General features: G+C 45.8%; 1 protein-coding gene across 8 annotated transcripts; it reads right to left on the bottom strand.

The window, feature by feature from the left end:
* Positions 1-4993: 4993 nt before the first annotated feature.
* LOC133132759 (palmitoyltransferase ZDHHC20-B-like) lies at positions 4994-22354 on the bottom strand. 8 transcript variants are annotated; one of them, XR_009709170.1, is made up of 13 exons: positions 22195-22354; positions 19763-19789; positions 19373-19467; positions 18949-19069; positions 17370-17439; positions 16881-16913; positions 15837-15957; positions 13206-13338; positions 12841-12967; positions 12290-12376; positions 9700-9892; positions 9543-9590; positions 4994-8524 (listed from the first exon to the last, which is right to left on the bottom strand). XR_009709170.1 is itself a non-coding variant. In XM_061248454.1 (13 exons), the coding sequence occupies exons 1-12, from the start codon at positions 22310-22312 to the stop codon at positions 9547-9549; spliced, it is 1089 nt and encodes a 362-aa protein (XP_061104438.1). In that variant the 5' UTR covers positions 22313-22354; the 3' UTR covers positions 4994-8524; positions 9543-9546. The 8 variants fall into 8 exon arrangements, 5 of the variants coding, with proteins under 5 accessions (XP_061104438.1, XP_061104441.1, XP_061104439.1 ...); XR_009709169.1 differs by having other exon boundaries at positions 9543-9587; positions 9700-9895; XR_009709168.1 differs by having other exon boundaries at positions 9700-9895.
* Between the last annotated feature and the right edge of the window lie 291 nt (positions 22355-22645).

Genomic DNA, 22645 nt, shown 5'->3' on the forward strand with positions numbered 1-22645 from the left:
CTACTACAGGATGGGATATAAATGCAGCCTACTGAACATATTCAAAGAGATGAGGCGCAGAGTGCGCTGCTCCAGGATACACTCGCCCGAAACAAGAAAACCCGAAGAATCTTTTTTACCACATGACTATACGTTGCCATGACAGCAGTTGCAGTACTGCGGTCGTGTGATTCAAGCAGGCAACTATAGCCTACAGTTATGAATTCAAGTTTCTTAACTCTTGAGCTCGTGTTCGAAAACCGCATACTTAGGCGTACTACATTTCAATGAAAACGAGCCTGAAATTTAGTGCGCGTAGTGTGCTCGGTTTCGAACTTGGATTACTCAATCGAACTTTGAACGGAAGTTATTCTGTCTTCATTCAAATCAGCATGCCATTCAGAGTAATGTAAGGGACGAATTAGGTGAGGGGTTTAGGGCTACAGCTACTTTGTTTGCTGATAGCTTAGTATTGACTAATAACTAACTTGTGTTGGGGTGACCAGGGATGATTGTCATAAGTAACAGATCGGGTCGAAAGTAACAGTTTTTTGTTTGATCCCATTTACTCTGAAATAGAGATCCCATATTTTATGACACACAAATTGCTCACGTCATTCACAATGATCAACTGTAATTTTAATTCTAGGATATATGAGTTTAACATAAATAGCCCAAGAACGGACCAAGTGCAATGTAACTTTTGTCCCTGCCGAGTTGGGCAAAAGTAACACAGGAGCGGGTCGAAAGTAACGGTAAACTAGGGGTGCGCAATGCGTCTCGTATCTCTGTTATTGTCATTCTCTTTACTTTCAACTCATGTACATTGTATTGATTCAATAAAGGCTATAGGTTCGAAATCCATGGAAATTAACCGTGCGTGAACATCGCAATGTTGCGCAACCAATTAAATGTTTTGCAATAAAAGATTATCCACAAGTCCGATATTCAAGTCCATTTTTCCCCTGCACAAGCACCATGAATTAACTTTGCACGGTGCTTTGGCACAGTGATCTGCACCTCTTGCCACTAATAGAGCTAGGACACTGGGAGCAGGTCTAGATAGACATGATAATTAGGCAAAGTACAAAATGCTACTATACATGAGCTAATTGAGAGAAAGTTCATAAGAGTACATCACGCAATGGAACCAGCCCACCAGGAAATTGTCACTAGATTTAAATTTCAGCTGCAGAACAGGATACACAGCAGGAATACCCGCAGGTGCACAATAATTTCTCATGCAATATTAAAATATTACTTTACAATTACGCCCATGATAACCCAAAATGTACAACCACTACATTGACAGCAATGGGCAAACTATATATCATGTGAACACAGGACAGGCTGCTTAGTGGCTAAACAAATATGCTGGAGAATTCTGACCCTTCAATTATTCCAATTAGTTTTGTTTTCACTATAAATGGAGGGAGTTCTGTGCAAAATGTATAATACTGGAATAAATGAGGCATAGCAGGGCAATGGTCTGTGAACTTGTAGCTAATGGTCTGTGAAATTGTGGCAAATATTACTCTCCCAGGTGGGGATCATTTAGTACTGTACACAGAACACACACACTTCACTAAAAACTCAAAAATACCCTAGCAAGTGCTTTCTTTCACTTGCATAATGAAGTGATGTTTTATGACTGTTTCATATGAACGAAAACACTATGGTCCGTGTTTACATTAATTAGCTAATTTTATATTTTTGTCCAATAATGCTCCATCCCCATTTCTCACCAATCCACCCCATTTTCTTAATCTCTTCAATTCTTTGTCCCCCTCGTTCCCCACCTCTTTCTACCACATTCAGAACTCCAGCTCATAGCACAAACCACTCTACCAATAATAATGGGGGCGGCCTGTAGCGTAGTGGTTAAGGTACATGACTGGGACCCACAACGTCAGTGGTTCGATCCCCGGTGTAGCCACAATGAAATCCGCACAGCATTTGGGGCCTTGAGCAAGGCCCTTAACCCTGCATTGCTCCAGGGGAGGATTGTCTCCTGCTTAGTCTAATAAACTGTACATTGCTCTGGATAAGAGCATCTGCCAAATGCCATTAATACATTAAAGCTCACTGGGTTGTTTGTGATGTCTACAGGCTAGAGATCCTTTGTTCAGCCTCAGCGATACATTTTTGGTGGTCGGAGAGTACTTTATTGGCCTCAACCATATTTGATTCCACAGATCTCACTTGTGAAGCTGTCAAGTCGGCGTCAGTATCTTCTCCAGGTCCTCCCCCTGGTTCCTCTGAGAATTGTTTTGTGCTGTGGGTAGCCTTTCCTTTTGATATCTTTGACATAATTCTAAATAAAATAAGCAAACTAGGCGGCACGGGGTTCGAATCCCCGTCGGCCGGGGCCCCTCTCTGTGGAGTTTGCATGGGTTTCCTCCGGGCACTCCGGTTTCCTCCCACAGTCCAAAGACATGCAGGTTAGGCTGATTGGAGAGTCTAAATTGCCCGTGGGTATGAGTGTGTGAGTGAATGGTGTGTGTGCCCTGCGACCTGTCCAGGGTGTATTCCTGCCTTTCGCCCAATGTATGCTGGGATAGGCTCCAGACACCCTGTTCAGGATAAGCGGGTTAGGAATGAATGAATAAGCAAACTAAATTGTAAAGCAAAGGTAATTCTAATAAATCGTCCAAACTCTGAGATCAGGTGGCCATCTTGTGGTTGGCCATCGTTTCTTGGATTCTTATGGTTGATCAAAAAAAGTTCTTAATTGGAAAAAGGTGAAACATATATTTAAAAAGTCCATTAATCCAGGTACTGAATGAAATGAACAATTTTATTAGAAAACTATTTTTTTGATATCTAAATAAATCTAAATAAACTTGATAGCATTCAATTTGAACATATCAGGGATATATTCATATATTTTCAAGCAAAAAAATTTAAAATAAAAATAATCTATTACATAGATTATGTCATATAGATGGGAGATCACGCATTAAAAACTGGGCACAGATTATGGTTCAAATACCTTTCGGTATTTCTGACAAAACATAACTTAAGTTCTACACACTTATTTATAAATATTTTGATAGTGCTTTACCGTTATGAACCATGTATTACAGATCAGCAATAAATAGAGGGGTGGGATGGCCTTTGTCAAAATGGGATACCCTGTATATGAAAGATCTTACATACATTGCACATTTATTTTGCACAATATAAACACACAATTACCTATAGTGATCATATTGCCAATGGCATATAAAAAGGTTTAGGAAATGTAAACATGTACATAGAATATCTTTGAAAGAAAGACATTTTTATATTTTATTAAGGCCATTAAGTTGTTCTTACACTCCATGGAGTCAACACAAAAAAAAAATCTCTACAATACAGACCTGTAGTGCATTGTTCAAGTGTATGGCACAGCGGTCCTTCACCCTGAAACTCAACCAAGTGTCCTTCAAGCCCTCAAGTCATTCAGCACATCCCTGTACCAGGGGTCACGGAAGTCATGCCGAGGCAGTATGTAGAAATCGCACCAAGATAACCGTGATTTTCACAGCCAGGATGTGTCACCTCAGAGGAGCAGTTCCTCATAAGCAAATATCTTTATTGACAATGTGTGACAAAGGTGAAGGCCACTACATTGGCAGTTAGCTGCAGACACTCCGTTCCTTGACCTGGGCGGGTTCACGACTGAATAGCGTCCACTGTCAAAAGTCTTTGCATCCTCATCGTGCAAGCCCCTGAGCTTGGCTTTCCATGAAAGTGTACAGATAGATTTTTACGATGTTAGTTTTAACAGTTAAGCATTAGATGAATGCATACTGTAAGATCAAGCCGGTCAAGATATTTTTTTACTCCTTGCTGTTTATCGTCAATTTTTAGAGCCCATAAACACAAGCATGGCACGGGCATTGTAAGGGGATACTTAATACTGAAGAAAAACAAACCCGTCCACCAATTTGTTCTTCGGTGGCATTTTGGCACTTTGCGGGGAAAAAAGCTCAGATACATTATGCTTGCCAATTATTTGTGTGAAAAATGCTATGTCATTCCTTCACAATCATACCTATTTTCTACTTTCATGGATTATTCAGGTATTATCCCAAAATTGGTGACTACTGAAACGTGGGCCCCCGGAGGTCCAGGTAAAGCCACACATCCTCAGACAAAGTCGGCTGGCATCACTCTCGCCCATATTCAACAAGACAGGAAGGCATGCCTTCAGCACCCCTAAGATGTGAGCGCAAAACATCGGAAACCCCATTAAAGTGAATGGGGAATACCAGAATTCCCATTCCCAATGTATCCGGAATTCCCATTCCCAATGTATGATTGAACAAAGTGCAGTGAATTGAACTAAATGTCATGGACTAAATGCTGCGATGCGCTTCCCACTAAAGTAACTGTAAAAACAAAAATGAAACTTGCTCTTCGGCAGTGAAGCGCAACGGCACCCGAGACACACCCACACACACACACGGTTCAGTGATGAAATGACAAAAGAAATAGTTTTAGTTTTGTACTATTTTTACAGGGGTCCTGTGACAGTACTGCATATTCCTGGAGACTGCTAATGGCTAGCTGAAAGAGAGAATAGTTTCTTCCCTGGCTAGCTGAAAGAGAGAATAGTTTCTTCCCTGGCTAGCTGAAAGAGAGAATAGTTTCTTCCCTGGCTAGCTGAAAGAGAGAATAGTTGCCCTGCAGTACCTCATGGGTAATTTTGAGCTGATGAATGAGATATTACCTTTTAGTGCTGGGTTGAGTTTCCATGGTTGGCTGCTCTCGATCAATATTCACCTACTGAGTTGGGAAAAGAAAGTATAAAACACTGAACCGAGAGGTTTGTTTGTACTCTGTAGTGCTGGTAGGAGTTTTTTTTTTTGTACAAATTTCTGCTTGAATATTAAAATTTGCATCCTGTCATAAAGAAATCTCTGATAATGGTTAAACCAGGCTTCAAAGTATGCAAGATAAACAGTAAAAACCTTAACCTCTGAACTTTCAATATGTAATGCATGTAATCAGAATAGCAAAGACAGACTAGAGAATGAAAATCAATATTTATTGTTATGTCTCAACATTCATACGTATACTTTACCTACAAAAATGAACATTAAAATTAGACAAAATATGTGCAAACCGTAATTTCATTTTTAACTGTTTTTTTTTTTTTTTTTTTTTACATTACTTTAGAAACAAAAAGCAAACTGCGTTGCAGTATGAGCAGAGTACAAAGACTTTCATGGTAAACCTTACATGCAAAAATGGGTCCATTTAAAAAAAGCTTCACAAAGATTACAAAAACAACATAGTAAAATGGTCCAAGATTTTCTTTCTTGACGTATGCTTTATGGCTGTAGTTACATTTTAATGGAAAATGACCAATGACACCAAAATTAGAAAAAATCTTTAGAGGTTATGATGGTGTTAGGAGTGCAGTTACTTTGGAAAGATATAGCCGTTTTTCTTTTTAAACAGGACAAGATCCCAATGGCTAAAAATGGTTGGCCTCCCTCCACCTTTAGGCATCAGTGCTATGGATGAGTACAGAATGCACAGTACAGATCTCAATGTCCGTAAGAAACAGCAAGCCTTCCAAAATGACACCGCTGATTAACGAGCCCTGTATTCTACAAGAGTCAAAGCAGAATTAGTCCACAAGGTCACTAGGTCCAGGATTAAACGGATTACAAAATTATGATGAGTGGAATCTAGAAGTAAAAGTCATGGTTTGGAGGTGGCGGTGCTACGTACGACCGAGATCCTTCTTCATCGTTTCCCCACTCAGCCACTCGATGTTGGAGGAAGCAACCGTCGCAACGGGGAGATTTTTGTGCTCTTTCACGAAATGATCCAAAAATGAAATAAAATAAAAAATCACAAAAGCACAGAGCTAGAGGGAGATTCCCGCCAGGACATTGCACTCAAGTCACAGATACTTTTTGTCTACGGAAATCTGTACAACTCACAACGTCTCACATAACGCTGAAAAAGGACACACACTTCAAAACGCTCTTGATCGATCACAGATAAGGACACATCGACACATCCTTCCCCAGGATTCCCTCCCCTCGCTGCAGTTTAACACCACAAGAGCAGTCTCTAAAAACGCTCCGGGCATACTGCAGTACGGTTGGATGCATCTTCTGCAACAAATTTATTTGTATGTGGATCCACTCCAGGTCGAATCGAATATGTAAAACTGAACCTCGCCGATATTTTCAGTGGGGGAAAATTTTTTTTTTTTTTAAATGTTGCAACTTACATTGCAGCATGTTTCCCTGGGTTGGGCAATACATACTATAGGTGAGATTTAGATAGGAAACTATATGGCACTATACATGCTTATGTGGGAGATGTATACATGTAAACAGATCCGTCATTTAGGGCGCCTTTGAATATACTCGTTTTTCAGAAGCAACAAATTCTCCGGATGAATTACTCAGCCATATCTTAACAGATCAAAAAAAGAGTGATGCATTGGTTTGAGGTAAATCAGTAAAAATAAGATAAAAGCAAAATGAAATAAATGCAGGTTTGTGTGTGGGGAAAAAAACTAAACCTTCAGTCAGGTGGTGAAGCAGAACTTCCAACAGCCAATCCCCAACCTCCGCTTCTGATGTTCGGTAAGCGAGGCGCAGCAAGTGCTGGCACAGGTCCTCACGAGTGTGGTAAAACATCTACTGCAAAACCACACTGAGGGCAGTGAAGCCAGAACCAGTCTGCAGAGAAGGCACAAAAGCAGGACCAAAATGTTAACTGCTCAATGATTGGACTGCCCAGTGCTGGATTATGGGAGCGTCAAGGGCAGGAATCAAGCTTTACGCGCGTTAAAAACAGGATGAAATTCCCAAGCCATTTGTACCAAGTCATTAGCTTATAATTCAACAACTTCTGACTTAAGCGTTCCGATTTTAGCCCAGGATAGAAAATGTATATGAAGCATCTCCTACACAGTATTAAAGTGCTAAAAGTGTTAGGTTTGCAGTCTGCCTGCGCTGCAACAGTCAGCCCATTCTCCCACGTCTATGTGAGCACTCTATTCCCTTCGGCTAAACAACCAAGCACGCATCCCTTTACTCAACCGGACCGGTCAGCCTGTCAAAGATCATTCACTACAATCTGTTTAGGGCTGTGTACTTCCAGAATTTATTACAGAAATTATTTTTTGTGCTCCGTAAATCCCACTGTGGGAGGTTTCAAATTACATGCTTTTTTTTTTTTTTTTTTTTTCAGAAGAGTAACTTCAAGCCTTTAACAGTGCCCATTACTTTCATTGCTGTGCAAGATAAAAAAGTGGCAAAGAACGGTTGTTGTTAATACTGGCAATGTTAGCACTGCACTTGCACCAGCCTCGTGACAGCTGGTGCCAGACTCTGCAAGTCTACCCACTCCCTTGGTTATGCCCAGTTACAAGGGCCTGTATACTCACTCGCTCGCTCGCACACACACACACACACACACATTTATGCTGGGTGCAACAATGGGGTTCACCATCCTCACCGCGTCTCAACAGTAACCAATCTGAAACGCAACTAAAATTAGTTGTTAAAAACGGTCAAAAAGCGTTTTTCTTTTTTCGGAAGAGGATGGTTTTCCCCAAAGCAACTACCAAATTGAGACTTGAAAAATTTATCTGCACTACTTGGTGAGGAAAAGAGTTTCTTTGAACATTAAAAATTCAGCCGTTTGCAGACGGATACATGAACTGAAAGTACACAGCCCTGAATAAGATTAAAATGAGGATTTAGTAGTTCTGCAGTTCCCCTCGTATTGTAAAGTGAGGCCATAAAAACAGAGACTGTGTCTCATCTGTGAAGAAGAAGAAGTGAAAAGGCGTGAAGTGAGCCCATCCCCGTAGCCACCGGAGCAGCCGACAACACCCTGCCAGCGGACATTTTAGAGCTACAGCAGCAATACTGTTTTTCTCCAGCACAATATGTAGTGTAACCCATGAACCAAGAGTGTTTCTACACAAATACTGACAATGTTTTCAAGTTTTGGAAAGAAAAAAAAAAAAAAAAAAAACTTTAATAATTTGGCCTAGAGCAGATGCATGTTTTTTTTTTTTTTTGGTTTGAAAACAATGCAGAGAGACAAGGCAGTCCCAGAGGAAATATGCTGTATAATCATTAAAAATCATTGGTGTGCCTTTTTGGCAAGTTAAGACAGGGTGTGTGTGTGCGTGTCGGTATGCGTGTGTATGACTGCATGTGCGTGTCTGTGCGTGTCGGTATGTGTGTGTATTAGAATGTGTATGTGTGTGTTAGCGTGTGTGTGTGTGCGCTCTTTATGTGCATGTATGCCAAACAGGGTGCTGGCACAGACAGTGGGGAAAGGCTGACCAAAGAAAGGTTGTCCATAGTGATACAAAAGCTGTTCTGTGGAGATCATATCCATGGCGAAGGGGATGGTGTCCATGGTAAACACAGAGATGCTACTGTGAGGAGTTTAAGGCATCAGAATCGATGGCTCGGTCGTCTCTGGGCTGGGGGTGTCCACTGAGTCAGCGCAGGTAGTCCAGGCGTCTCAAAGGAACAGTCTGATACCCCACCACCTCAGTCCCCCTGCTCTGCAAACAGCAAAACATACATTGGGACATCAGCTCTCTCACACACACACACACACACTCACACTCACACTCACACTCACACTCACACTCACACTCACACTCACACTCACACTCACACTCACACTCACACACACACACACACACTCTCTCTCTCTCTCTCTCTCTCTCTCTCTCTCTCTCTCTCTCTCTCTCTCTCACACACAGACACACACTCTCTCACGCAGACAGACACACAGACAGACAGACACTCTCACACACAGACACACACTCTCTCACACAGACACTCTCACACACACACTCTCACACACAGACAGACACTCTCACACACAGACAGGCACTCTCACACACAGACAGGCACTCTCACACACAGACAGGCACTCTCACACACAGACAGGCACTCTCACACACAGACAGGCACTCTCACACACAGACAGGCACTCTCACACACAGACAGGCACTCTCACACACAGACAGGCACTCTCACACACAGACAGGCACTCTCACACACAGACAGGCACTCTCACACACAGACAGACACTCTCACACACACACAGACACTCTCACACACAGACAGGCACTCTCACACACAGACAGGCACTCTCACACACAGACAGGCACTCTCACACACAGACAGGCACTCTCACACACAGACAGGCACTCTCACACACAGACAGGCACTCTCACACACAGACAGGCACTCTCACACACAGACAGGGACTCTCACACACAGACAGGGACTCTCACACACAGACACACTCTCACACAGACACACTCAGACACTCAGACAAAAAATAAAAAATAAATCTACGGAGTAAAAACATCATTTTTCTGTTTGAACAGAGTAGGGATCCTTAAACCCTTCATTTTACTCAACACTTAACTGATCAATTATAGTGGAAGTTTAGGCCTACAATTTGCTGGCCTCACCATGTTTCTAGGGTTTTAAGCCATGGTAAATTAAATGGTGAATTGAAATGCTTTTAAAAAGGCAAAACCATAACCAGAGCAGCCTGCCCACCTTGTTATGACTCGCTCTCCATGGTAACTGTGACTGTCTGGGCTTCTTCTAAAATGGAGGTTAGAGGTTAGTCATGGCACGACAGAGTCAAATAAACGCACATTTAGGTCCATTTATTAAGTCGCAGATTTCATCCGTTCCGCTTATGCGCACGCACCGATTACTGAGATCACTCGTGAATTTCACAACAGTGCGGAGCAGGGTATGACTTGACGGGACCAGGGGCAGAGAGGGCACCTGTTTTGACGGCGTCTCTCTCCGGGTGGTCCTCCGCACAGTGCAGGTCGTTGCCCAGAAGGCGGTTTTGTGATTCGCTCAGGGGCCGGGGATTGACCTGCCCGTCTACTACACTGCTGTGGGTGGAGGCAACGAGCAGAGAGTTAATCACACGACACTTTGAGCAGCACCGTCGATCTGCGGCACTGTCGATCTGGGGCACCGTCGACCTGCGGCACCGTCGATCTGCGGCATGTGTGAATATACACCGATGAGCAAAAACATTATGACCGCCCGCAGACGAAGCGAATGACGTCGATTCTCGTTAACAACGGCGCAGGTCAGGTTCTGCGATACATCACGACGGTAAGCGTACAGTTGGCGCTCGCAGTCGACGTGTTGGACGCGGGAGAGACGGACAGGCGTAAAAGACCGGCGCGACTTTGACAAGGGCCAACTCGTTATGGCCAGACGACTGGGTCGGAGAATCTACGAAACGCTGAGGCTTGTGGAGTTCTCCCGGCTCAGCGGGGGGGGGGGGGGGGGGGGCAGCCATCGTGTCTGCTCCGGACCGACAGAAGGGCTACTGTGTCACAAGTCGCAGACGATTTTAATGACGGTTACGGGGGGAATGGGCCAGAACACAGTGCTGTGTAGCCACAGGCCAGAGTGCCCATGCCAACTACTGTCCACTGTCAAAAGCACATACAACGGGCACGCAGGCGTCCAAACTCGGAGCAATGGAAGCAGGTCGCCTGGTTCGAGGACTGCCATTTTCTTTTACATGATGTGGACGGTGGGATATGCGTTCGCCGTTTACCCGGGGAAAAGATGGCACCAGGAGGCACTGTGGAGGGAGTGACGCTCGGTCCCACGTTTTACTGAGAGACCCAGGGTCCAGGCATTCATGCGGATTTGAAAACTTTCCTAAACATCGTTGCAGAGCAGGTACACCCCCTATAAGGCAATGGTATTCCCTGATGGCAGTGACCTCTTTCAGCAGGATAACGTGCCCTGCCACAGCGCACAGATTGTTCGGGAATTCTTTGAGGAACAAGATGAAGACTTCAGGGCATTGGCCCTGGCTTTCAAATTCCCCAGATGCCAGTCCGAACAAGCATCTGCCTGGATGTGCTGGAAGTTCCATCCAGGGAGACTCTACCTTACACGACTTAAAGGATCAGCTGGGAAGGTTGCGATACCCCAGATACCAGAGGGCAGCTTCAGAGGACAGCGGGTGAGAAAGAGGACCAACAGTGTATAACGTCATAATGTTTTGGCTCATCGGTGCATAGCCATTGAACAGATCAGTCGGTTTGCTGGGTCGGGTAGCGACACCCAGCAACATTATGAAACAAGTTACCATACAACCAGTGCCTACCGGACCAATTCACAACACAGATTTCGGTGGCGCAATATAACGCCGATTTAAATATCCAGTTTTTTCCCCACCGCACTCTGGTGCTCTGAAGGGGAAGCTCCAGGATTGGGTAACAGAAGCATCGCTCCTCCACGCCCTGGCTGCAAGCCTTCACGAGCCAAGGTGAGCCCGACTCCAGCCAGGGACAGCAGGAGCCATCACTAAACTCGCTCAAAATGCCAACAGCAAAGCGGCCTAATGATAGGGTTTCTAATTTATCAGCACAATTTAAATAACTCTATATGTCGTTCAATTGCTTTGCATTCATTAATGCCGTCGTTTGCTCTTTATCGTAAAGACGGGATTGGTTCAAGCACCGTTCAGGCAGGCTGCATTCTGCGGTCCGCACACCCTGCAGCTAGTAGAAAAAAAGCTCCCATTTAATTAACAGTAATAAAAATGTTGACATTTCGACCCAAACGCAGCTTCCTGAGGAAGACCCGCTTGGGTCGATGAGCGGATGCTTTGATAACTGTAATTAAATGGGAGCTTTTTTCATTAGCTACAGCGTCTGGACTCAGCCGGCAGCGATGGTAAACTGGATGTGCGTGTTAATGTGAACTGAACAAAGCATAAGGGGGCAATTTAACAGACAGTTTTGCTTTTAATTGCCTCTGTATACAGTAAACAACAAAAAAAGACACAAAAGCATTAACATCTGAGCAGAGGAAATGTTTACTGGGCAGTGAACAGCATGCAGGCGGATTGTACAGTGTTATAAGAAATGCATGTATAACTAGCTTGTTTATTTTGGTGGAAATGCTTTATAGTACTCCCATTCATTCCTTTAATTAAAATGAGCCTTATGAGTGAATGAAACTGGAAGCGTTTATACCAGGTCAATCTTTCACATGTGACTAGTGTTCCACTAACTGAAGAAATATTCTCGAAACCAAAAAAAAAAAAGCAACCAGTGCTTCTGAGCTGTGAAACGCTTTGAGAACATAAACATTTCAAATCAGGGCTCTGTGAAAGTACCGTATATTCCCGGAAGACGCCAATGGCTGGCGTCAAGTGGAATCGATTACACCACTATACTAATTCCTCCTGTCTAATGCCAGCCAGAGCATTTTCACTTTGGTTCCTGGTGGTAATGACTGACAGGCATTACCTTTTAATGCTGGGCTGCAGGTCCACGGTGGGCTGCTCTGGATCAAGATTCACCAGCCGAGTGGGGAATGTGTGTCCGTCACCCAAACTAGATGAAAACAGAAGAGTTGCCATTTCGAGCAATGAGGAGGAGGAGGAAGAGGAGGAGGAGGATGGGGTGATGAGAGGGATGACAGCACAGACGTAAAGGGCGGCCTGTAGCGTAGTGGTTAAGGTTCATGACTGAGACCCACAAGGTCGGTGGTTGGGCCCTGGAGCAAGGCCCTTAACCCTGCATTGCTCCAGGGGAGGATCCTGCTTAGTCCAATCAACTGTCGCTTCGGATAAAAGTGTCAGCCAAATTACATGTAATGTAATGTAATGTAATGAAAAGGAGAAAGAACCATTGATGATAGAACGAGTGGAATGAGGGATAATGGATACGTACGTAGGAAGAGATTTACTACGGAGGACTGAAAGGGAGGAATGATAAATGAGCCAAGGGATGGAGGGAACGACGGAGGAGAGAAGGGGACGGAGAACGCGCCCCTCCAAGCAGACCGGGCCTCTCACCTCGTGTAGACGGGCAGCATCCAGAACTTCTTCTGATCCCCAAACACCTCCGCGATGTTCTTACTGAACCCCAAAGAGAAGCCGTTTTTATCAGGACCGTTTCTAAAGACCGGCGCTCTGAAGGCCTCTGTGACACAGAGAGAGAAAGCTGTTTGGAAACATTCAGTACAATTTTTTTTTTTTTTACAGTTTAAAATCAGGTTAGACATTTTTATTCGTATTTTTTTTTTTTCTTTTTTTTTGGAAGCACAGCTTCAGGGATTACTCCGAATTGATAATGGAAAAAATTACGACATTAACACAGGTCAGATCAGCCAGGCTCCTTTAATCGACAGACGGGCAAGATGGATTAACGTGAACGTTACCTATGGTGGATCTGTTCTTTCCCACAAGCCACAGGTGATAGCTGAAGAGCGACAGAATGCTGATGAAGAACATGGCCGCCACAAAAAAGAGAAATAATACATGGAATTTGGCGTGAGTGTCGGGCAGCTGATTCTGAGAGGGGAAAAAGAGAGAGCGGAGAGTCACAACACCGGGTGCACTCATTTTCACACCACATAACACAACACTCTGTACATACTGTACATGGGCCAAATGGCCAAGATTAGCTACTCAGCTGATAAATTATTCAATCCTACAGTTCCCAGAAGGAAGTAACAGTGCTGAAATTAATGAGACGCCTGACTCCTTCACAGGGGGGCGTGCTGCAAAGTTTCGGCACGTTTTGCTTCCTTGTCCGCAGAGGGACCCTGGTCACACAACTGTGCAATATCTGCACAGCAGGTGAGCCAATTAGACATGAGCAGCACACTCTGCATCGGGCCGTTTAGCCAGCAAAAACCTGCAGCTATGAAATAGCCAAGAACCACTGCCAGACGAGTCCTTCAAATGCAACACAATCAAGATACAGCTGACAGACACAGGGTTATTTATTATAAAGAAAAACACCGAAGCCACAGCCACCCAAAAACAACCGCAGTTTACCTTCGGACAATTCTCTGCAGATTTCCTCCGGCAAAGCTTTAGTGCAAAGAGACAGGCTGTTAGGCACAGGGAGAGGAGGACAGGACAGGACAGGACAAGAGACAAGAGGGGGCCACAGTGCAGGGTCATGAGGACAAACAGGAGGGCGAGCAACACAGAGGGTGGTTTGTACAGTGGGGAAGGACTGCAATATCTACACTGAAAGAGATGTGAGGGTAAGGGTGTGAGAGAGAGAGAGAGAGAGAGAGAGAGAGAGAGAGAGAGAGAGAGAGAGAGAGAGAGAGAGAGAGATAACGGTGATAATGATGAAAAGCAGCTCTGTGAGCAACCGCATTATTGGTGAAAGCACAGATTAGCGATGCGAAAGGAAGGATCGGTCACACTGACAGGAGGAACAAGTTAGTACACGCTCATTCACACACACACACAAAATACAATCACAAAGACCCCTTTACAACTCCAGAGAAACTAGATAAAATGGAAAAGACAAGCTTATTAGGTAGTTTGGGGTTTTAGAACCGATGATACTCGAGGCTGACTATTCTGGAGTTTCCCTGAATCCATAAAAGCACACACACACACACACACACACACACACACACACACACACACACACACACACACACACACACACACACACACACACACACACACACACACACACACACACACACACACACACACACGCTGAAAGAATCTCTGTTCGAAGCACAAAGCTGCAGTGTCCACATCTGGATCCGTTCTCTCCCCTCCAGCAAGCCCATCCAGAGCCACTCACTACTGTCTCCTGAATGCAGAGCAGCCCATCGCCTGCTCTGACCTCGGATACCCTAACCGGGTATGGGACTACGAGTCTGACCCCAGACAACTCACGGAGACTACAAGTATGACCATATACCTCACAGGGACCTGTGGCTTTGACCTTAAGACACTCCGCGGACAATTCCAACTCCGACAATTCCAATTCCAGCCTGAAGAATGCCCACACAGAAATACAGAAAGACCCAACACTTAAACAGAACTCCAACCCCACTTTAACCTATTTTGTACTTAACTGAGCCAAATTAATAGTGACCCCCCCCAAAAAAAAAAAAACTTGCCCCACTAATATAAATATGTGTCCACATATAGCTACATAAATACAGTACAATAACTGAGTTTCATGGCGGTTATTAAATACAAGTAATTCACTTGTATTTTGAAATCATTATTATGAAATCATGTTGATGTTGACAGACCAGTAATGTTAGCCACATTTGAACTATCCCAGGGAATGCAGTAACAGAAGTCTGACTACACACAAAAACAAAATCTCCGAGCTTACATCACACACCGCAGACCCCACTCTGAACTATAACTGTGACATCACCCTGTGGCAGCTGTGGCAGCCCCCAGCCATGGTGAACCCTGGTGACGTAAACGACCGTGAAACAGACGAAGGTCTGAAAAAGAAGGGCCCGGCAGAGCGACTGCAGGACACCAGGAGCATAAGGAGCTCACTGAGATGACAGATGGGCTTTCACACAGCTCAGCTCAGCAGAATCCCACAACCGCACACTAATGACCCGCCACCTCATCGGCCAGAGGGAGAGACGCCATGACAATCACACCTCAACCACCATCACCAACCACCGCCTCACCACCACCCACCACCACCACCACCATCACCACAATCACCCTCACCATCATCTCCATCATCATCATCATCACCACCACCACAACCACAACCACCACCACCACCACCATCACCATCATCACCACCACCATCCCCACCACAATCACCCTCACCCTCACAACCACCATCACCATCATCACCCCCACCACCATCATCACCATCACCACCACCACCACCACCATCATCATCATCATCATCATCATCATCATCATCCCCACCCTCACCACCACCATCTCCATCTCCATCATCATCATCATCATCATCATCATCATCATCATCATCATCATCATCATCACCCCCACCACCATCAGCGTCATCTCGAATGTGTACTCACTGTCCAGAACTTGATGAAATACTGCAGCACAGTGGCGGCGATGAACACACAGTAGACCATGGAGTAGGCCAGGAACAGGATGAAGTATTTATAATTGGAGAAGCCCACGCAGTTGTTCACCCTGAAAGTGTGAAGGCAGATCAGGGTGAGATCCTGCTGTCCCTCACGGTCGAGCAGATCCGCGTACCAGCACACGGTACATTCCTCACCTACACCAGCATGAGGGGAGCAAAAACAGGCAACTGTTTGAGATTCTGATGGAACATCAGCCTGGTTTTTCTGCGGTAATGTTTCAGTCGAAACACAAAACCCCCCCCACAAATGATCAATTCAAACAGTTAGACTTTAGGCTCAGGAGAAGTCATTCATTCATTCATTATCCTGAACAGGGTCGTTCATTCATTCATTATTCATTCCTGAACAGGGTCGCAGGGGGGCTGGAGCCTATCCCAGCATACATTGGGCGAAAGGCAGGAATACACCCTGGACAGGTCGCCAGTCCATCACAGGGCACACACACCATTCACTCACACACTTATACCTACGGGCAATTTAGACTCTCCAATCAGCCTAACCTGCATGTCTTTGGACTGTGGGAGGAAACCGGAGTACCCGGAGGAAACCCACGCAGACACGGGGAGAACATGCAAACTCCATACAGAGAGGCCCCGGCCGACGGGGATTCGAACCCAGGACCTCCTTGCTGCGAGGCGGCAGTGCTACCCACTGCACCATCCATGCCACCCTCAGGAGAAGTGACTTAATAATTTTGTTCAACTGGACAACCTCCAAACATCGATCTAACATTAGCCCACTGTAATGAAACAGCACCATGGCAAATGAAAAAGCAGAAAGGACTGGACAGACATGCAGCTCCTTTATAACAGCAGGGTGATGGGGAGCCATCTAATGGAGATTTTCCTTACATAGCCCACACTGGCAGACATGGGCATGAGGGAATTTCAGGGTCCAAGAAATTATGCGTTTGCCTTGAACAGTATGCAAATTGTAGGTGTCTATTTCAGCAGACAGACAACATCTTACCAGGGACAATGGTGGTCCATCTTTAGCACACACCTGACAGAAAGAAAAACAAAAAAGAGAAGAATTAGAGGTGCCAGTGATGCACAAGGGCATAGGTTCTTCCACAAGGTAAACACGCATGCCTACTTGAGAGTTGAGATTTGTGAACTGAAACAGACATTTGATACAAACATATGAAGCACACACAATTTACACATCGGAGGAATACCAAGGAAAAAACGGTTAGAGCCCAGGACACCCGACTAAATAACTGAATTCCTGAGCAACTTGACGTATAAACAATGCTGTCTGGAGGCTGATCTGTATCACAAACTCAGAGCAGCAGGAAGTATGAAATCGCAGCCATAATCCCAGGACACCCATAATCCCAGGAGACAAAAATAAATTGATAACAAAGTAGATGCCTAAAATACTAACAAATCTGAGATAAAACTGAAGATTAAGCATAATCCCAGAAGAGGCCAATGACAGGAAATAGCTCAAACTTACATGTCACAGGCAGAACAGTGATGGCAGCGGTCTGGCTTGATCACCTGGCAACGGTCACAATACCGGATGGCTACAGAGGGGAGATGAACAAACCTGATGAGCAGCCATTTTCTGGAGTCTGCATTAAAAATAAGTGATGCAATTGTGCAGTGCAATTGGCCCAGTGTGTGTGTGGCCCAGTGTGTGTGTGGCCCAGTGTGTGTGTGCCCCAGTGTGTGAGTGTGGCCCAGTGTGTGTGTGCCCCAGTGTGTGTGTGGCCCAGTGTGAGTGTGGCCCAGTGTGTGTGTGCCCCAGTGTGAGTGTGGCCCAGTGTGTGTGTGCCCCAGTGTGTGTGTGGCCCAGTGTGTGAGTGGCCCAGTGTGTGTGTGCCCCAGTGTGTGTGTGGCCCAGTGTGTGAGTGCCCCAGTGTGTGTGTGGCCCAGTGTGTGTGTGGCCCAGTGTGTGAGTGCCCCAGTGTGTGTGGCCCAGTGTGTGTGTGGCCCAGTGTGTGTGTGCCCCAGTGTGTGTGGCCCAGTGTGTGTGTGGCCCAGTGTGTGTGTGCGCCAGTGTGTGTGTGGCCCAGTGTGAGTGTGGCCCAGTGTGTGTGTGCCCCAGTGTGAGTGTGGCCCAGTGTGTGTGTGCCCCAGTGTGTGTGTGGCCCAGTGTGTGTGGCCCAGTGTGTGTGTGGCCCAGTGTGTGTGTGGCCCAGTGTGTGAGTGCCCCAGTGTGTGTGTGGCCCAGTGTGTGAGTGGCCCAGTGTGTGTGTGCGCCAGTGTGTGTGGGCCAGTGTGTGTGTGGCCCAGTGTGAGTGTGGCCCAGTGTGTGTGTGGCCCAGTGTGTGTGTGGCCCAGTGTGTGTGTGGCCCAGTGTGTGTGGCCCAGTGTGTGTGGCCCAGTGTGTGTGGCCCAGTGTGTGTCCGCCAGTGTGTGCGCGCCAGTGTGTGCGCGCCAGTGTGTGTGGCCCAGTGTGTGTGTGGCCCAGTGTGTGTGTGGCCCAGTGTGTGTGTGGCCCAGTGTGTGAGTGCCCCAGTGTGTGTGGCCCAGTGTGTGTGTGGCCCAGTGTGTGAGTGGCCCAGTGTGTGAGTGGCCCAGTGTGTGTGTGGCCCAGTGTGTGTGTGCCCCAGTGTGTGAGTGGCCCAGTGTGTGTGGCCCAGTGTGTGTGTGGCCCAGTGTGTGTGGCCCAGTGTGTGTGTGGCCCAGTGTGTGTGCGCCAGTGTGTGTGTGGCCCAGTGTGTGTGTGGCCCAGTGTGTGTGTGGCCCAGTGTGTGTGTGGCCCAGTGTGTGTGTGGCCCAGTGTGTGTGTGGCCCAGTGTGTGTGTGTGTGCCCCAGTGTGTGTATGCCCCAGTGTGTGTGCCCCAGTGTGTGTGTGTGCCAGTGTTTGTGTGCGCCAGTGTGTGTGTGCGCCAGTGTGTGTGTGCGCCAGTGTGTGTGGCCCCCAGTGTGTGTGCCCCAGTGTGTGTGCGCCAGTGTGTGTGCGCCAGCGTGTGTGCGCCCTCATGATGGTCATGACGTGGGTACACGGTCAAGTTTAGGATATAGAGTCACCCTCACTCCCAGTGCGTGTGTGCACAGGGGCAGGTAACCTTAGAGGGTAACTCACCCCCGGTCCCAGTGCGTGTGTACAGGGGAAGGTCCTTGGCCACCCTCTTCAGAATCTCCTGCTGCGATTCAGGCCGCTCCTCTTTCTCATACTGTTCCTTATCTGCTTTGGGCAGACAGAACTGCGTACGCACACACGCACACGCGCACGCACACACACACACACACAGTTTCACAACATTATCCCAACCCTCAAACACGGAAGCTTTACATTAAAAAAGAGAAACGGAAGCCTGGTCTCTCATTACACAGTGTGGCGCTGTAATTATAGGACACGGGAGGCACACCCTCAGGCTAAAGAATCAAAGCTGAGAAGCAGTGCCGCAGCCACTCCTGGCACAAACTCGGTGACCTTTCAAGGCCAAGTTACAACAACGGCAATTAACAGAGACAGAAAGCAGCGCAGAGCAACAGGCGGTCGGTACCTCTTTGGAGGGGTTTGCAGGCTTGGAGAAGATAGTCTTCCAGTAGGACCAAACGAACATGATGAACGACAGATGGAATACGATCAGGTAGACGACTGGGGGGAGGGGGCAAGCAGACGACAAGAGTCAGCATATAGGTACAGCCGGGATGCTGAAGAAATGCAGAATAATCACAATCCTAGAATTTCACAATTAGTGCCATTTGCTACGTTCTTACATTCTACCTAAAACCGTAAACAGTCCTTTGATTATACGACGGCAATTACCATGGCCCTTTTTTGATAATTCCTAAATATAGGTGGAACTGAAATTCAACCTAAAGTTACCAACATGCTGTACGGGTGTTCAAAGGTTGCATTAGGAGTCACTTCACTACAGAAAATGACTTGCCTTGTTCTCCAGTGTTTGGGATTGTGACTGCAGAGGACGAAGAGGGAAGCACATGGAACATAGGAGATGAGGAGGGGAAGGGAGGGAAAAAAGTGTTAGTGATACATCTCTTAACATTCATTAACACTGATGTTGCATTTGGCCTGTAGCGTAGTGGTTAAAGTACATGACTGGGACCCGCAAGGTCGGTGGTTCGATCCCCCGCACAGCCGTTGGACCTTAACCCTGCATTGCTCCAGGGGAGGATTGTCTCCTGCTTAGTCTAATCAACTGTAAGTCGCTTTGGATGAAATTGTCAGCCAAATGACATGTAATGTAATGAAAAGCATTCACCACAGCCTACTGTAGCACACAGCTGTCTGGCCCTGGGTCACAGCAGGGGCTTTGACTGAGAGAGAGCCACACCACCTCCAGTGCGTGACACAGGTGCCAAGCCCGGAGTCACAACAGGGGCTTTGACTGAGAGAGAGCCACACCACCTCCAGTGTGTGACAGAGGAGGCAGAACAATGCCTGTGTCCCCCTGACTGGTGAGAGACCAAGTGTGACGACAACAACAGACACACCATATGGAGACAAAAGCTTCCATATTCATCTTTCTGTGCCAAGAACCACAGTTCTTCCCCAAATATAATGTCTTCGGTATGGGTCCCACTTTGGATTTCACACCGGCACATTATACAAAGTCTTATTAACATCTTCATTTACAACCTTTGAAGCACTGCTTGCATGCATCACTCAGAACTTTCTTTGGCTCTGTTGAGAGTCAATAAACGCTAAATGCACAAATAGAAGTTGGTGAGCTCTGAGAGGGGCCAACTTCTTATATAAACATGAAACACACGGTTATCCATTCAGTCATCTTTGTTTAGCTGGTAGGAAACAAAGTAGGAACAAAGGTGCAAGTCGTGAACTGCACAACGAACAGACGGGAATGCTTGGATTAAATACATGCGATCCAATTTAACCTCTTGTTCTCTTCATAGGAATAGGAGACGGGGCTCCTATGTTGCCGTTAAAATTAGAATAGCGTTCAACCAGACAACCAGATTCTGTTGGGTTTTTTTTGGCTATTCATCAAGAGCACTTAAAACTTCAGCTGCAATACGCATTGATCAATACCACATGAGATGTAGGAACGGTGCCGTTAAATTAACGTGTATATATGGCTTCCATTACGAATCAAACAGGCTGAAATCAATAGGCTCAGTGGCTAGCTAGACCTAGCCTGGTCCTGTTTTAGCAATTGCTCCCCCGAATACCGATGACAAAGAGCTTTAGGGATTATTCAATTAAGCATTATATTATTTACGCTCTAAGCCTCAATGCTTGTTTGGCAACACATCGAATTATCTTTAAATGAAAAGCACTTGATTATGCATTATGAAAATCTGCCTATCCGGATACGTTACAGTTGTTGACAGCTTTGATTACCATGTGCTGCTGTCATGTAGTTAATGTGTTTGAGCAAGATAAGATAAATAACTGCTGGCCACACGCTATCTAGTTAGCTGGTAAGCCGCCATGCTAACTAACCAGCTAAGAATACAAGATAATGTCATCGTAACGTCATGTATTGAATGAACTAGCTAAGCCAGCTAGCCAACATTAATATTTTTTTAATATCTCGCAAAACACGGCAGTGACAAGCAGTTAACACCATGGTGCTTAAGGGCGGATCCACATGAGCTATAGCCGCGAACATTGCCTTGCTGGTCAGTAAATCTAGCTAAGTTTACATGATTCTGAGACTCGCTCGCCAGATTAGAGCAAACTATCTTCGCTAGCCTAGAAATTTTGGCAAGCAAACTTCTGTACGGTTGGCAAGCAAAACAACTAACTTTAGATTCACAGCAGCTATGGACAATATGACCACACAGGCTAGGTATAATAGAAAACGGGTTCACATTGGGTGAACAGACAGCGTCGCAGCCCTTTCGCTGAACAGCTGCTTGATGGCTACCGTCTGTTGTATTATCAGTAACAATCTTATATTGCAATAAGAATGACACATTCAACGTCATATGTATTCGCGAATAATTGTGCCGAGTAGTGTAAACAGTTAGGACAAACGTTAGCTGACGGCAAGCTATATTACCAAATTCTTAGAAGCTAGTGACTGTCGGTAACATGAGAAACAGTTAGTTATCTAGCTGGTTAACTTTACATGAACCACCCGCAGTAATAAAAATAAAAGCTACCATAGACAACCAGACATTTTTAGAGCACAATCATACAGTTTGTCACAGGTCTTTCTCTCAAAGTATAATCTGATAGTGTTGAGAACAAGTTACTGTGTTAGCAAGCGAAAAGCTAGCTATTCAGTTTGTCCGGCTTCAATCACTTCCTGCTAGCTGGCTTGTTAGCTTCCTCGTTGCCTTTTTAACACACAACAATATGAGTCCACCATTACGAAAGCAATGTGATACTTACAAATACACAGCTCGACAACATAAGCATAGTAAGACCAGCATACGACCAGGGCGATAAAAATAACAGGTATCCAAGCTAAAACCCGTTGACAGCATCTTAGCACATGAGACGGCGCCATCTTTAATCAGCCTACAGGATGGTGTTAGTATGACGTCAAGGCGTCCACTCCTATGTTGAACAAAGGGCGCTTCTTCGCCATCCGCCTGGTACAAGGCACATCTGCATGAGCGACAGTTGAAACTCAACCACAGCCAGTTACAGCGCCATACATGGTTCCTGTAGGAAGTAGCCATACCTTTTAAGTAATACATTTAAAACGGGAACATTATAATTGCCCCCATTGTTATTACATTACATTGCAGTTAGCTGTTGCTTTTTTATCCAAAGGGACTTACAGTTGATTAGACTACTCGGGGGGCAATCCCCCCTTGCTCAAGGGCCCAATAGCTGA

Source organism: Conger conger, chromosome 7 (genome assembly GCF_963514075.1).
Source record: "Conger conger chromosome 7, fConCon1.1, whole genome shotgun sequence".
NCBI classification, from domain to species: Eukaryota; Metazoa; Chordata; class Actinopteri; order Anguilliformes; family Congridae; genus Conger; species Conger conger.